The 17,525-nt window shown below is 38.7% G+C and overlaps 1 protein-coding gene across 1 annotated transcript; it reads right to left on the reverse strand.

Annotated features, from left to right (window-relative positions):
* Nucleotides 1–11,714: 11,714 nt before the first annotated feature.
* Nucleotides 11,715–14,306, reverse strand: LOC145135537 (protein trichome birefringence-like 34). The gene is made up of 5 exons (XM_079069800.1): nucleotides 13,843–14,306; nucleotides 13,229–13,403; nucleotides 12,928–13,124; nucleotides 12,445–12,603; nucleotides 11,715–12,340 (listed from the first exon to the last, which is right to left on the reverse strand). The coding sequence occupies exons 1-5, from the start codon at nucleotides 14,172–14,174 to the stop codon at nucleotides 11,998–12,000; spliced, it is 1,206 nt and encodes a 401-aa protein (XP_078925926.1). The 5' UTR covers nucleotides 14,175–14,306; the 3' UTR covers nucleotides 11,715–11,997.
* Between the last annotated feature and the right edge of the window lie 3,219 nt (nucleotides 14,307–17,525).

Here is a 17,525-nt window from a genome sequence, read left to right on the forward strand (position 1 = left end):
ACAAAAAGGAACGGCGCTCTCCATGGCGAGCTACTCGGTCGAATAAACCCCTTCCCCAGCAGCTCCTGAAGCTGCGAGGATAACTCCTGCATCTCTGGCGGCGCAAGGCGATAAGGCGCTGCCCCCGGAATCAAATCGATGCGAAACTCCACCTGCCTCTCGGGAGGCACACCCGACAACTCCTCGGGAAATACATTCGGGAACTCACGCACTATCGTCACATCACCAACCAAACCCGGCCCCTCTGCGGCCACTCGTGAATCTATCACATAAGGCACAAACCCGCTACAGCCTTGCTGTAGGCTTCGCCTCGCTCTAGCAGCCGAACAAAATGCTGACCCAGAACGGGTACCCTCGCTGTACACCGTAAGTACTCCCCCACTAGGGTCTCGTATCGTCACCAACTGTCGCTCGCAGTCTATAACAGCCCCAAATAGGCTCAACCAATCCATACCCACTATGACACACACGTCCCCCATCGCTATCGTGACCAGATCTATCGGGAACTCAACACCGAAGATCTCGAGTACACATCCTCGAATCACATCCGTAGCATACACCGCTCGCTCGTCAGCTATGGAAACTCGTAGAGGTCGACTCAATGCCTCTCGCCGAATACTGATGTGCCGACTAAACGCTATCAACACAAATGATCGACTCGCACCCGAGTCAAATAACACTAAGGCAGGTACAGAACTCACAAGAAAAGTACCTACGCACATCATAATATAAGCACAATATCTCAACTCAGCATAATAAATAAAGAATACATACTAGCCACAACATCGCGCGCTGCGCGGACCTACTCCGCTGTCAACTGGAAGGCTCTCCCGCGAGCCTTCGGTGCCTCGGACTTCGTTGGCCGAACCTCGGTAGCTCTAGCAACAGGTTCAGATCCCTGTGCTGATCCCTGATGTAACTGCGGGCAATCAGCCTTCCGATGGCCAGTCTGGTTGCAGTGAAAGCAAACCATGAATCCCTTGGGGCAATCCTTGGCGGTATGCCCCTCCTTGCCACATTTGTAGCAAGCACCTGATCGACATACCCCATCATGTCCCTTGCCGCACTTCCCACAAGTGCGGCCCTTCTGGCCTCCAGATCTCGTATCAGCGGACTTTGTCCGCTTGGCAGCCGGCTGCGCCTGCACCGGTTGCCTGTCCCTACTCTAAGACTCGGCCTCCTCCCTGGCCTGAGTGTCCAGCTCAATCTCCCTCTTCCGGGCATTTGCCTGGAGCTCAGCAAATGTCCGGTATGACGAGTTCGCCACGAACTCCCTGATATCCCTCCTCAAAATGCTCAAGTACCGACTCATGCGTGCCTGCTCAGACGACACGTGCTCAGGGAAAAACAACGCCCTCTCATGGAACATTCGTGTGATCACGGTCACTGACTCCGTCCCCTGCTTGAGGGACAAAAACTCCTGTGCCAACCGTTCCCTCTCCACCGGGGGAACATACTCGTCTCTGAACATGGTGGTGAACCTCTCCCAGGTCACCTCTGAAATCTCTGCAAGAGTGAAGCTCGCCGTCACGAACTTCCACCAATCCTTCGCCCCCAAGCGAAGCTGGTTCAGTGCAAACCGAACCCTCAGATGCTCCGGACATGAACAAGTGTAGAAGCATCCCTCGATATCAGAAATCCATCTCATCGCAGCAATCGGATCCTGCGTCCCATCAAACTCTGGTGGCTTCGTGTTGTTGAACTCTCGGAACAGCAATGAGTCACCCCCCTGAGGTCTAGCAGCAGCCACAGCTGCAGTAGCTGCAGCAGCCGCAGCCTCAGTAACCGCTGCGTACCGCTCATCAAAGGTCTCAATCAATGTGGTCTTGATAAACCCAAACATCTCCGGAATCTCGGCTCGGATCGCCGCAGCCACCTCGTCGTGGATCATCTGACGAAGCTCCTCGTCACTCACGCCGCTCATCTCAGGTCTGTGGCGCGTCCCAACCATGATGTCTCTGAAATACAACATAAAATGTCAGAGACTCGCTCGAGCATACTCGCACTCGATAACTCAGCCCTACTTGTTCCTTAGTACCCTAAGGATTCTTACTTGGACTGCGCACCGATCCGGTGTCTTTAGTAGTACGGGCCCTATACTACCGTCCACACCGCATCAGTATTCACCCCAAGTCCTCCTCCTAGGATCCCAGATCACAAGTACTCTATATCTCACTGGCATAGGCTACCCTTCGGTAGACCTCTCATCAGCTCCTCACTGCTACCTACTCACTCTCAAGCATCACATAGCAGCAAAATTCTTCCTAGGCTAAGGCATCACAAATCAGGATACTCTAGTCCTAATATGAATACCTATCCTACTCTAGCATGCATATCATATCATATCATATCTCATAACACATAATGTAAGGGTATTTTGGGAAATCACCGTTCGGGCCCTGGCTCATCGTACACACTACTTCCTTCTGTTTTTCTCAAATCCTTTTACTTTTTGAAAAATAGTTTATTTTATGAAAAACTTCCTCAAATCCTTAGTTTGAGTTCAAATACACCCGAAGGTGCATCGGAATCCCTCAAACCAAGGCTCTGATCCCAACTTGTAACAACGTAAATTTTAAAAAACAATTTTTCATTTTTAAATCATACTTTCAGTCACACAATAACATCAAAACATAATGTATCCAATGTTGTCATAACAAAACATATCCCAGAATCTCAAAACATAAACTCCATAAGTGTGTACGGATCATGCCGACGCCTTCCCGCGATCCTCGCTAGTACCTGAAACACATAACATAACAACTGTAAGCATAAATGCTTAGTGAGTTCCCCAAAATACCACATACGCACATACGCCACTCAAGGCTATAAGACCTTCCGGTCTCTGTGTCTCAGGGGACTTCCGTCCCACAACTCCGGTAGACCTTCCGGTCCTACGCGTGATGACCTTCCGGTCCATATCATCATGACCTTCCGGTCCTACTCGTGATGACCTTCCGGTCCATATCATCATGACCTTCCGGTCCACATCATAATGACCTTCCGGTCCACATCATAATGACCTTCCGGTCCTTCTCATTCATAGCATACATAACACATACATATCACATAACATCATACAACACATACATCTCATAGCATACAAGACCTTCTTGTCACACATAGGTACCTTTCCAGGTACAGTATAGTGAGAAGACTCACCTCGTACGATATCGGATAATCTCCCATGCTCGGATACCCGATCTAGCCTCCTCCTATCAACAGAATAACATTCCTAATCAATACTCTCTCATGATCTCATCTCTAATGATGGGTAGAAGACCATCCTACCCCTCCCAGAACTCTCTTGAATCAGTTTGACCAAAATCCTAAGGTCAACTGAAGTCAACGGTCAAACTTTGACCCGACTCGTCGAGTGCATATGGGCGACTCGGCGAGTCCATGCGGGTCCTTAGGACCCTTCTAGCCTCACTCGGCACGTCGATTCATCCCTTCACTCGACGAGTTACACCTGTCACGAATCGCGGGGCAACCCCGACTCGACTCGTCGAGTCCACTTCTGCACTCGGCGAGTTGCTTCCATGGCAACACTCAATTGACCTTCTGAGGCCAGATCTGTTTCTCTACCCTATAGATCTGACCTTACCATACCCAAAAATCACGTAAAGGTCCGACCTTTACACTCATGCAACGTCCATAAAGCTTCTTTGGTTAAATAGCCTCTATAATGGCAACCTAGGTTCATATCTCTAATGGAATAGCATAAAGCAAGATAGATAGGACTCTCTGGACCTCTTAAGGTCCAGATCTAAGAAGAACTCCACCTTGGGACCTCACATACTTCGAATCCAAGCTAAAGAAGGCATAAGAAAACCCTAGATTCAAGTAGATCACCAAATACACGAGATTGAGCACAGATGAATACCTCTAGCTGCCTCTTCTGATCAAATGGTGGTAGATATGAGCTCCTCAATCTTCCTTGCTTGCCCTTTTTCCTTCTTTCTTGCAAAAATCATACTTAGAATGATGAAAACGGCTCCTTCTCTCTCACACAACACTCTCAGGTGCTCTGGTGCTCTCAAGGGTGATGATGGCCGCAAATGAGGGCCATAAGGTCCCTTAAATAGGGCACTGGCCCGGGGATTTAGGGTTTCCACCCACAGCGCCTACTCGACAAGTCTACTCTTGGACTCGTCGAGTAGTTCATTAAACTTACGTGGCCACCCCGCTTCTACTCGGCGAGTTAAAGCACCAACTCGTCGAGTAGATCAATGATTCACAAAAATAAATAATTAAAATAATATACCTGGAAATCCGGGTGTTACATACCAACTCGTCGAGTTGCCTTGTAAAAATGAATGATTTAATATTTAATGCGAACCAGGAACCATGCGTTACAATGGGGATGAAGAAAAAAGAAACTATGAAGATTGAGCACGGGTTGTCTCCAAAATAAGCCAATTTATTTGCTTGGATAACCTATCAGATGGACCCTAGCACTTGCAATCGCTGCCTGTAACTAGTAAACGGAGGTCGTTTTTTCCTACATACTTTTATATATCATTAAATCTAATTTATGCACATGTATTTTTCATCTTGCTATGAATTTCTGGAGAAGGTTGTTTGACCAAACTAGAAGTTATCTGGATCGCTTTCACTAAATTAATTGATGGTTTGATGTAACTCGTTTTTAGCTTCTCGTGTGGTTATCTGATTAAAAAACTTCATTGTTAACTGTTGCAGGTCATATTAAGAAGTGAAGAATGAACTAGGAAATTAAGAATGGGTAGACTTCAGAATTTTGTTGTATAGTTGCTTTACTGGTTATCTATCGAATCTCACTTGATTAGTCTTCAAAATTTTGTTTATGTAGATGAAATCCTAGATTGTACAACTGTTCATGTTCGTAAAATTCGGACTATTTATGGTGTTGTTAAGAATACTAATGCTTTTGGCAGGTTAGATTTTGAAGCTACGACATTCTGCAAGCCATGAATTTTTATGTATGGTCGGAATTCTGTTTGATTTCATCTGATCAAATCGGATATGGTTGAAGAAGTTACTGATATGTCAATTTTCTAGTCATTTTTCTCTTTAGCTTGTTAGTTTTGTTTTTTTTAATGTCTCTTAATGTCGATTATTCTTTATATTTAGATAATTCAAACAACGAGAGATATCGAAGCAAAACAGGGTACATATGAACCTTACAACATTCTACTGGAATGGAATCTTGAATTCCGATTCTGTCAGAATAAAATCTTGAATTCCAAGTTAACTTGAATTACCATACACACCACATAATGTAATCTTGTAAGCTCACTTACCTATTGATCTCTTTCTCGATATGTTTTATTAGCTTTTGTATGGTTTTGTGTGAATTTTGTTTTAGAATGTCAATCTCACAGAATGTGAGCGTATTTTGAAATGGCTTAGGGGTCAACATATTGGAAATGAACCAACGAGAAGGGGAGGGCCTAAAGGCTAGATAACATTGTATGGGATGAAGATGAACAATGACCACCAATCTTCCAAAAAGAATGGATTATTCTAGCAAAATAATCTACAACATAATGAAAAACCAATATATAGTAGTATATTTTTGTAGAATGATTTATATACTCTGTTTCTTTGTTATTAATAAGTGTAACATTATCATAGAATACTATATAAAATATTTTCTTTTCTAAGAATGTAATAAAAAAAATTGAACTTGTATCCAGAATTTTGTTATTCTTCAAAAAGTTCATTAAATCAAAATATATATTTTGTCAGAATGTGTATTCTTTTCTGGTTCAAGCATATTTGTTATTTTTCAATATATTGATAAACATATTATTTCAGAATATCCGAATTAGGAGAATTATCATCCCTAAAATCAGATTTTTAATATTAATAGAATCTATTATCCCTTAAAATATGCAATTTTCATTTTTTCAATTTATGTTCATTGACTAAAATACCCTTAGAATGAAATTAGATGGTATTTTTTTTAATTATCTTTAATTTAATAATATGTATTATTCACTTTCTTAAAATAAGTAAAATGATTGGCTCACAATCATTCCTATATCAACACAATAATTAGTTTGAATACAATAACCTAAGTCTCTCTCTCTCTCTCTCTCTCTCTCTATATATATATATATATATATATATATATATATATATATATATATATATAATCTAGAGAAAGAGAGTGATATAACTCACATTGTTAGTTAGTAAAGACTAACTACCATTGGCTCCATTTTTTGATTGATACACCTTGATCCATCTTTTTTGCTCTTACGCCTATTCATAGACATATACAAGTTTCTTAATGTTTGTCTTAGCCTATTAAAAGCTTAATGAACCTCTTGGTCAAAATGACCACTTAATGGAGCGATGGGGATTGAAATTGAATGCTTTGAACAACCGCATAGTTGATTCACCGGGACCGGGGATCGAAATCGAACCCATATCTCGAATCTAGTATCAAAGATTACTATGAATGGAGGAGAAGAAAAACGAAAAAAGAAGAAAGAACCCCTAGAACTATATATATATATATATATATATATATATATATATATATATATATATATATATATATATATATATATATAGGTTCATGTGAGACAGTCTAATTTTGTGAGACCGTGTGACGCAATCCTAGCCACTCATTTTGTAGATAAAAAACATTTTTAAAATGCAAAATAATTGAAAATTTTCAAAAAAAAAAAATTAAATATTATTTTCGTCATTTATATTTTCCAAAAGAAAATAAAAAATAATAAATAAATAAATAAATAAAATTACCGTTTTTTTACATATTCTAGTAGAATATTAGAATATTTTACATATCTGACAAATCTAGTAGAATACTAGAATATTCTAAAATTCTAAAAATCACATTAGAATATTTCACGTATTTTTCAAAAAAATAAAACGATAATTTTTATTTATTTATTTTTATTTTTTTAGGTAAATAAAATGACGAAAATAATAATTAAAAAAAGAATTTTTGGATTTTTTCTTTTATTTTGCATTTTAAAATGATTTTTAGATTGTGTATCACTGTTTCATAAAATTAGCATGGTCTCAAATGTTAGTCATTAGAATCATTTATGTATAAAGTTTGCTGCATAGGGACCATCTATAAAAAAAAGTTTTATGAAAACTATATTAAAGAAAAATTAAAAAGCATTTGGACCATTTGTCTTAGAAATACTATAAAGTTGCCTATATAGTGATTTTTCATAATTCTAATCATATTTATTTGTTTTTATAGTTTTTCACTTTGACAGGACCATGCTTTACACATAAGTGTTTTAAAAAAGCTCATTAGAAAATTATCGGTTTTATGAATGCACTAAAGGGTACAAAAATGTAAAAATGAATTTCAGCACTTTTAGTCGTTTAAATTGTGGGATTAACAGGATATTTAATTTCTCTAATTTTAAATCAATCACTAAACAATTTCCAAAAAGAGAAAGCCGATCACCGAGTCGTTAGTATCTCTTTACGAATAACAGCTAGCTGCCGCCTGCCTTCATAAAATATGCTTAAATTGTGGGGGATGTAATATTATTGATTGTTCAGTTTTGATGCTTTTAAACCCGTGAAACATGGAGATGTGACTTTTGTGTTTGAAAGCTAAAATAATCCCGAATATATCACATTAATGAAAAAGAAGAAAAAAAAAGTGGGTAATATAAGGCTGATTCTGGTCACATTATTTTGCATAGAAAGGATAAATCTTGATTCTCGAACCCTGTGGATCTGGACAGTTCTTTCTATTTAGTACTGCTGCATATATTAAAACTTTAATAAAGATATTTATAATGTTCAAATTTTAATCAGAGAAAATTCGGTAATAACAAAAGACAATAGGTGGTTTCAAGAAAATAACTAAGGAAAAACACATTTCAGAAAATGACCAAAGGATCCGCAGAGCACCCTCTGCAGATCTATTAAGTCCTCTGCGGATGTTGCTGCACCTCTGCGGAATGTTATTTTTTTAATTCTTTTAATTTTTTTTTCATTTTTTTGCGTTAATTTTAGTTTATTAATATTAATTTTTTTTAAATACACTAATACATTATGTGATTATTATGTAAAAAATTTGACAAAAAAATGTTTTTTTTGCGTTAATTTTAGTTTATTAAAATATATATATATATTTTTTTAAATACACTAATACAAACCAACTCGGGGGTTTTTGACACATCACTTAGCCATGTAAGGATCAATGTACACCTCTAAGGATCAGTATATACATCTGCGGATCTCTGTAAACCTCTGCGGATCAGTGCACATCTCTAAGGATCAGTGTACACCTCTGTGGATCAGTGTATACCTCTGTGGATCTGTGCACATCTCTAAGGATCAGTGTACACTTCTGCGGATCAGTGTACACCTCTGCAGATCTGTGCACATCTCTGTGGATCCGTGTACACCTCTGTGAATCAGTGCACACCTCTAAGGATCAATGTACACCTCTGCAGATCACTTATAAAAGTTATAGACGTATTGAAGTGGTTATTTGTGAGTTTGTGAGTTCCAATTACCAGTAGAAGTTGGTTTTTCGCTGATATTGTGGAGAGTGATTTGTAAAATGAGTTTTGTTATTTTGTGTATGGGAGGGTCGTGACAGTTAGTTAATGGAGTTGAGGTTTACATTAGAAATAATGTGAAAAACTATGGTTTAAATCTTCCTCCTAACATTGACCATGAAATGTTATTACAAATGGTTAGAAGTAAGGCGGGTGTACATTGATCCTTACATAGTTAAGTGATGTGTCAAAAACCCCCGAGTTGGTTTGTATTAGTGTATTTTAAAAAAAAATTAATATTAATCAACTAAAATTAACGCAAAAAAAAAAAAAAAAAAAACGAAAAAAAAACCTTTTTTTGTCAAATTTTTTACATAATAATCACATAATGTATTAGTGTATTTAAAAAAATTAATATTAATAAACTAAAATTAACGCAAAAAAATGAAAAAAAAATTAAAAAAACAACATTCTGCAGAGGTGTAGCAACATCCGCAGAGGACTTAATAGATCCGCAGAGGGTGCTCTGCGGATCCTTTGGTCATTTTCTTAAATGTGTTTTTCCTTGGTTATTTTCTTCAAACCACCTATTGTTTTTGGTTATTACCCGAATTTTCTCTTTTAATCTGATATAATTTCGTTAACGAACTGTGAAAGACTGGAGGTTTATTTATTAAAATTTTTTAAGTTGTTAATTTTGATAAATTAAAACGATTACAGTGGATTTTAGTTATCATCATACAACGAATGAGAAGACAAACGGACAACAAGTTGCGCCGCTAAGCCCTTTTGTATGGTAAAACCAATTCTTTTCAAGACTACATCCATAGATCTAGGGGATATAACATTGCTATGCATGATCCGTTGTAGTCTACGAAGAAGCTCCACAGCATTCGACGCAAGGAAACCAAACATATCAAATGCAAATGGTATGAACGCGTGTTGATTTTCCATGCACGGTTTCTCATGTTTGGTGATCTTGCATGTCGCAGCTTTTAATGCAGCCTGTCCCGCCGTGAAACACCCGACCCTCAAGCTTACGAGAGGGGATACCCTTGTAAGGTCCACACATGCGTGTTTCCCTCCAACCCATCCAAAAATCAAAACGTCAGCCGGTCTAAGGGTTGACCTTCCTTCTGTCGGGTCAGTCAGGAAATTCACAGGAGCCTCTTTCTTGGCGGAAACCCCGACACGCTTACATATGTCGACCAAAACATCCCTAACCATATTGTGCCTGTATTTGAACCCCGAGAGTTCTTTGCAATGAATTGCATGCTCACCGAAAGAGTCCAAACATGCCTTGCGGCATACCGGACATATCCCATCGGCTAGGAATATAGGAATCATGAGTCGATATTTGAAGATGGTAAGATACTCCACCGGAGACATATGTTGGCCAAGCCCATCTATAGGGATAGCTAGAAAAAAATCTTGAGCATGTGGTGCACGTAAACACTGAAAAACCGCTTTCTGCCTAGCCGTCATATTGAAATTCACTTCCATATCTTGGATAATTTTACTAAAAAGGGCACTCACCAGTGTATTCTCGGATTTTTTTTTGGGGGGGGGGGGTGTGTCCTTATTAGTAAAACTGCTAAGGTCAATGTCCGGAAGCTTGTTAAGAAGAGAATCTAAGGCACAAGCATAATCAGAATCCATACCATAAATGTCGTTATCCCGTAAGATGTGGTCTTGCAATACCCAAGATTGGGCCCTTGAGGCAACAAAAGCATATGAGGTAGCCTCTACTGCCGAGTATAAACCCAAACCACCAAACCGAATGGGTAGGGAAGCAAGTCGCCACTGTAAGTTGCCAAAGAAGGGGCCACCACAAACCACAATGTCTTCAATCGCCCCACGTAATCCATTATCGAAGAACAACGCCGCCTCCTCCATGTGAACGGGTTGGCACGTCCTCAGCCCAAAGAAAAGTTTAGCAATACCCATACAAGACCGAAGTAGAAGGAGCTCACTCTGCGGGTCAGACAATTGTGGAAGAAGGCGCATCAAATTCACAGCGCCTTCAGCTCTCTTTATGGCTAAGTTGCTAATGAAACTAGCATCTCTGCTAACAGCTCCCCCGAGAAGTTTCACCCCCGATGGTGACCTCCCGATGCCAACTGGGAATAGCCCCTCACGCAGCTTCCTTCCATCACACGAGGGCCAAAAGAGCTCGGTTTTCTTGATATTCAACTGAAGGCCCAATTTTGGGTCAATAACCTTAATGATGTCTAAGGATTTGGCCACCTCCTCAGAATCTCCAATAAGTGTGCCATCATCCAAGTACCATGCATGGAGAAGAAGCTTGCAAATGTCTCTAATATTATGCAAGAGTGGGTGCAACACAAGGACAAAGGGAAGTGGTCCCAAGGGGTCTCCTTGTTGAACTCCAGTAGAAGACCAAATATATGTGTCCCTCAGACTAGATTTTGAAGTAATGCAGATCTGTCAACAAGGTTAAAGACATTGGAGAAGTCCACAGACTAGATTTTGAAAAGCTATTCAAAATAATTTTTCAACTAGTTTATAAAGTTTTTGTTTTTTTGTTTTTAATTCTTTCAAATACAAACTTTAAGTTGAAGGGAATACTAACATGCTCAGCATTTTACTAAATTAGATTTTTTTTATGTTATATCAGCTTTTTTGAAGCCACGTCGTAAAAAGATAGAGAGTCGTAATGTGTTAATTTAATATATTTTATTTTAAAAAAAAATTAAAAACAAAAAAAAAAAAATCAACCAATGAAAACTCACTATCCAAGTTTCTCTCTCTTCTCTCCTCTGGCAATGCTCATGACAAGCCTTCCTTGGCAGCTCCTCTAGCTCCTTTTCCGAGCGTGGTGTGCAGCCTTTGGCGAGGGTGTTTGCGAGCCCACTCCTTAAAGTCTTATTAATTATAATAAACATAATTTTTACATGCTTTTATATGTTATTTTATACTTTCAACTAACTTATCAATTGATTTTTTTTTATAAAATGTTATTTTTATCAACTTGTTTTTCAGCTATTCTGTCAAACATAAAAAAGATTTTATATTTTCATTAATCTATTAGTTAATATATTTGTTAGTTTATATAAAACAACTTAACTTTTTTATAAATCATTCCAAAAAATGGTAAACAATAATAAAGAATGACAAAACAGTAAGAAATTGTTATATTAAATGAACAACAATAGTTTTTTTTTTCATTAAATGGTTATAGAAACAATATCACATGAATTAACACAATACTAAAAATATTGTATATGTTTTTCAAATTAACCCACGAGACATGACTTTGTAATATTTCACAGCACTAAACAACAAAAGGGTTGGTGTAACAAAATCACCAAACAAGACTTTGGGGGTGGGGTACCTTTGAATTTTAATTATTTGAAAATTGTGTACATACCATGCTCTATAGCTCATTAATCACCAACCCGAAATCACTCTTGATAATAAGACCCAATGTATGACATTTTATGGCTTGTATATGTATAGTTTTTCAACATACAACCAAATTTCACACTTTATAACGTATGTACGTATAAAGGATCTCATTCCAAACATCAGGAACCCCGGGAAGACACCAATGTATACAATCGGAATTAGCGATAGGATTCGCCAATTCCGATTCCGTTGGTGGAACCCAATGCCTTTTGTAAATAGTAGGGTGTCCGTCATTCCGATACTGTGAAAGTTGTGTTATATTTAGAAGTTCAATCTTCAACCCTTTCTTTTCAAGATCTTGTACTACTGATTGTGCTGTTCTCATCAAATCATTATCCGTTCCCTTTGACCAATACCCTTGTTCCATTATCGGCTCCGTTTTATTATAGCATGTTTCGCCCATCGGATCTCCATACCTAGAAATAGTTGTAACAAAGGAGTAATATATGATTAATTATATGGTAATTGACATGTATTATGTGTAGTTTTTAATAAATTAAGGATTGATTATAATGCATACTCTTTGTGATCGGGTGAGAGGCTTGTGAAGAACATTCGAGTCTTGGTGCGGTTAAGGTGAGTTTCTAACCAATTCGACCATGTTTTTAGTGCCATCTCGTAGCGCCTTACCCTTCCGGATTCTATTAAAGTTCTATTAGGATTTTCAAATGATCCCCACCTACAAATACCAAATTTTGGCACCCATTTATTATGCAAAATAGAATATGACAAAATAAGTTGTACTGTATTATAGGGGATGAGACTGATAGTTATGGGACAAACATTTCCATTTTTGTCCCATTCAAATATGTTGAACAAAGTGGGACATACGTTTGCTCTCGATCTCTTGTCTTATCTTGTCTATGCAAAAGACATGAATGCCCTTCTCATCCTGATCATCGAATATAGCCAAGCAAAGCTTATTCGGTCCAGTACGGTCTAATCCAGTCTAGTCTACTCTAGTCTATGGTACAAACAGGCTTTATGCTCGAATAAGACTTACAAGAGTGTCATATTAGGCACAAGCCACCACGTATACGAGTCAAAAACTAGCATGTCAGCATCAATCCATTGTTTGGCATGCCTTTCGATGCTCTCAATCTTCATAATCCGATCATGTACGCGATGATGAACAGGATCATCGCAGTTTGATTCCACCAACAATGGTTCCCAATAAAAATCAATGGAGGCATTGAATTCCTTCCATGCCACAGTTGAATCTCAGTCAAATATATAAAAAAAATAAATGTCTTACATTTATGTATTGATAATATATAAAAAAAGAAAGCGACCAGATCCCTTACCGATGCTCTAAACGTAATCAATGAGCCATGCCATTCTGCAACTTTATGAGATGGATCGGGGATCCATGAGTCAATAAGACAAAGGAGCGACACCCAATGGTTCTTCCCTACTGAATCTCCAACAAAAACAACCCTCTTGTCTCTTAGCTTCTCCAACAGTGCTGTTCCATTGAATCTAAAAATTTATCCATGAAATTGGTGAATTGTACAATTCGAGATGAAAATTTACAATTTTTTAAAGCACAATGTACACCTCGTGTTCTCAGTTGACTAAACCCTTAATGGGGTTGTACTTAACTACTTAAGAGACTTTGTATTCTACAACTAACAAATACATAAGTGTCCACTTCTTGGAGTTTTATAAGCTTTGTATATGTTTGATTACTCACATCACATGTACAAGTTTTATATGCACTATTCATCTTTCTTGAGCTCCCAAACACACGCCACAGAGAAAGTACAACCCCTTAATGCATCGAGTCAACTTCTTTTGTAGTTTTCTTTCTTAGGTAAGCATTGCAATAGTATGAGTGCTAGTATGCTACAACAACACACAGTACAACTCCTGATGCATATATGTCAACTATATACCGAGAGAGAGAGAGAGAGAGAACCTGGGAAGGTCACAGCCATGGGGCTGCCATCTCCAGAACTGATACTCGAAATCTTTTCTTCCAAATTTGTGACAAGCATAATCATCCGCCATGAAAGAACACTCTTTCTCATTGTACAAAGGTCTCGATTTGTTATCATAAACCCAACTCCCGTTGAACAAATCACAACCTTCAAACGAATAATCCTCCGCTATATTCGCTTCTCCGATAAGATTAAACTCTATTACATTGTTATGATCTAAACAAAAGTAAACAACTCCCATGGTTACTCCCATTACAAGCATGAACCCTACTGAACGATACCCAGGAACCAATCTTTGTAGCTTTTCCATTCCCTTCTTTTCTTCTTCAAATCTTTCGAAACTTTCTCCTATCCTCTTGATGATCTTCTTATTTGAATTTGAGATAAAAGAAACAAATGAAAATGAAGTTGTTCGCAAAAGAGTGTGGTAAAAGAAGAAATGAAAGATTTTGTTGCATATTTGGTATTTAACTCCGTTTGGTAGTTGATGCGTCCAAAAATATTCCATCATTTATTGGGCCATTTCACAAAATGGATCCTGTCTTTTAACCAATTACAAAAATGCCAGGAACGGTCCCTGTACTCCATAAAATTTCAGAAATGATTCTGGTGTTTTATAAAATTTTATTATGGTCCCTGAGTTTCATAAATAAACTAAAATGATTCCTATCTAATAACAAAATTATATAAACAAAATTTTTCTTTCATAGACCTTAAAAAATAATCCCTTCCTAACAGTGGAATAAATTGCTTCCTTATTATCATTTTTTAACGTTCTCGGTCTAATATTAAGTATATTGCGAGTCTATAAGTATATTGCGGTGTACGTCTCTATATGTAACGTCCCATTTTCAAAAAAAGTTTTTCATTTTTATTTAAGGTTAAAATATTGTTTTCCCAAAAACAAGTCAAAGAAATATAAGTATCAAATAAAATCATACTAAAATATCAAAGTATAAAACATGCATAATCACATAAACTGCAGGTGGATGTGTACAATCAATCATTCGTCTTTCTGCTATCATTTAAAGTGCATGAAACGCAATAAATCAACAGCTGTAAGCACAAAGATTAGTGAATTCTCAAAAATACCACATACAATATATATATATATATATATATATATATATATATATACATATATATATATATATATATATATATATATATATATATATATATATATATATATATATATATCAGTGTTGTAAAAATCGGCCTAGGCGGCCGCCTAGGCGCTTGGCAGAGGTAAACTGTATAGGATTTTTGATAGGCGTTGCAATTAATCGAAATTGGTCAATGACGGTCAAAGGCAAAAATGGCGGTCTAGGCGTTCTAGGCGGTCAAAATTGGTCAATAGAAGTCAACTGAAAAAGTCAAAACCGAAACCTTTTTTTTAACCTAATCGACTAAAAGAAGTACAACGTCTTCATTCTTCTTCGTTTTTTTTGCTTCTCCTTCATCCCGTTCTCTTCTCCTCCAACGATCGACTGTCGCAACTTCATCATCGTTGCAGTGTAACATCCGTCTCTCGATGTATTAATTAATTATGCAAATTAATATTGGTTTTGGACTAATGTTTGGGCAATGGCCCCTTTTTGGAAAGGACCCTAGAAGATTGGGCCAAGGAGTGGGCTGCCCATAAGCCGTTCGCGGGGCGTAGTAATCACATTGGATGTGCGGGACTCGGGGGCGTACGCGCAGCGTACCATGAGGTAGGCCCAGCGTACGCGGGGCAGATGCCAACCCCTAATTTTTAGGGTTTAATACATATATAAACCCCATTATAGCCACCCATTTGACCTCCTCACATATCCCCCACTCTCAGAAAACCCTAGTTCGTCCCTTACTCCATTTCTTTGTGTGCTTAACCTCTTGAGTTTATTTTGGTGAAGAAGGGCTTGGAAGAAGTGAAGCAAGGTTGAAGGAAGAAGCACTTGAGTATCTTGAGCTCAAGGATCTGGAACAAGTTCACCTTTGGGCACTCAAGGGAGGTATAAAGCTCCTATCTTTCCTTCTTGAATCATAGATCTAGGGTTTTGAAGATTTGGACCGTTTTAGATCCAAAGATTCGATCTTGAGCATGCAACTCCGTTTTTGAACTTAGGGTTGCCACCCTTGAAGCTCAATGTGTTCCTTTAGCTGTAAAGTTGCAAACTTTGAGGCTTTTATGAAGCCATGAAAGAGATCTAGCCATTTCCATGATGGTTCTTTGTCACTTTTTAGTGTTGGGCTCATTTGGTGGCTTGCAAGCCACCAAGTGATCGACTTTTTGGGCTAGGACGAAGTATTGGACTCAGATCTGTAGTTTAGACTTAGTGTCTTAAGGAGTTAAGCAGTTTTGGAGAAGAGAGCTTAACTGGAGAGTACGCCGGGCGTACACGTCTGTACGCGTAGCGTACAAGCCTTTTCAGCTGTACACGCAGCGTATAGAGAGGTACGCACAGCGTACGCTCAGTCAATGGACTTGTTGTTATTGGGCTCGTTTTGGGCGAAGTTTTGGACATAGTAGCTGTGGACCATGTTGGGCCTGCAGAAGTCAGTTAAGGGCTTAAGGTTTAGTAGGGTTGGCAAGGAAAGCCCAATTGGAAGAGTTGGGCCCGATTTAGAAAATATGGCCATTTGGGGATTAATGGGCCTTAGTGAGTTTAGAAGAACTAGAAAGGATTGGGCCTGGTTCATGGCCCAAATTGGATCAGAAGGGGTAAAATAGTCATTTTACCCACAGTAGAATCCTCATTTCTGACTAAGTGTTTATTTGTTCATGATAGTCGGAGAGCAGTCGGAACAACAATCAGGGATTCCTCACCGCAAGATTTCACAGTCAGACTTACGAGGTGAGTTTTCCTTCCATGTAGTAACGGGTCTACGGCCACAATGCCGGCCCGTTTAAGTTGTAGAGTATGTCGGGGTGAGTCCGATGTCGGGGTTAGCCCGATGTAGTTTATATGTTTTCGGACTTCGGTCCGATGTCGGGGCGGTCTCGAGAAGTAGTTATGTATGCTTGAGGTCTTTGTGATTCATGCATGTTTATGTGTTATGTGTTGTGTGTTCCGGGGTAAGCCCGATGTCGGGGCAAGCCCGATGTATGTTAATTATTATGCCATGAATTATATGTTCCGGGGCAAGCCCGATGTATGTTAGTTTATATGTTATGATTATGCGTTCCGGGCTTCGGTCTGATGTCGGGGCAAGCCCGATGCAGATTATGTGTTTATGATATATGTTATGTTGTGTATATGCCAGAGTAAGCCCGATGTCGGGGTGAGCCCGATGCCCGACGCGGTCGGATGCCGGGGTGAGCCCGATGCCGGACAGGAGTTCGATGTTGGGTAAGCCGATGTCAGGATTCGTCCCGATGCAGTTGGTAGTAGTCCCAGAGTTATGTTATTTGTTATACGTGATTTGTATGGTATGTGGTAGTTTGGGGGAGCTTACTAAGCTTCGTACTTACAGTTTCAGTTTTGGTTTCAGGTACTTCACCTAGCAAGGGAAAGGGCTCGGGATGATGGCATGGCACACACCACAGTTTTCTTAGCTTGGGTGTTTACTCTGATATGTTATATGAGATTGTGATATGATGACAGATTTTATGAGATTTTGAGATACATGTTCTATGATGTTATACTATGGTGATGATATTTATGTTTGTTAAATGATT

Source organism: Lactuca virosa, chromosome 9, assembly GCF_052849685.1.
Source record: "Lactuca virosa cultivar CGN04683 chromosome 9, Lactuca_virosa_CGN04683_v6, whole genome shotgun sequence".
NCBI lineage: Eukaryota > Viridiplantae > Streptophyta > Magnoliopsida > Asterales > Asteraceae > Lactuca > Lactuca virosa.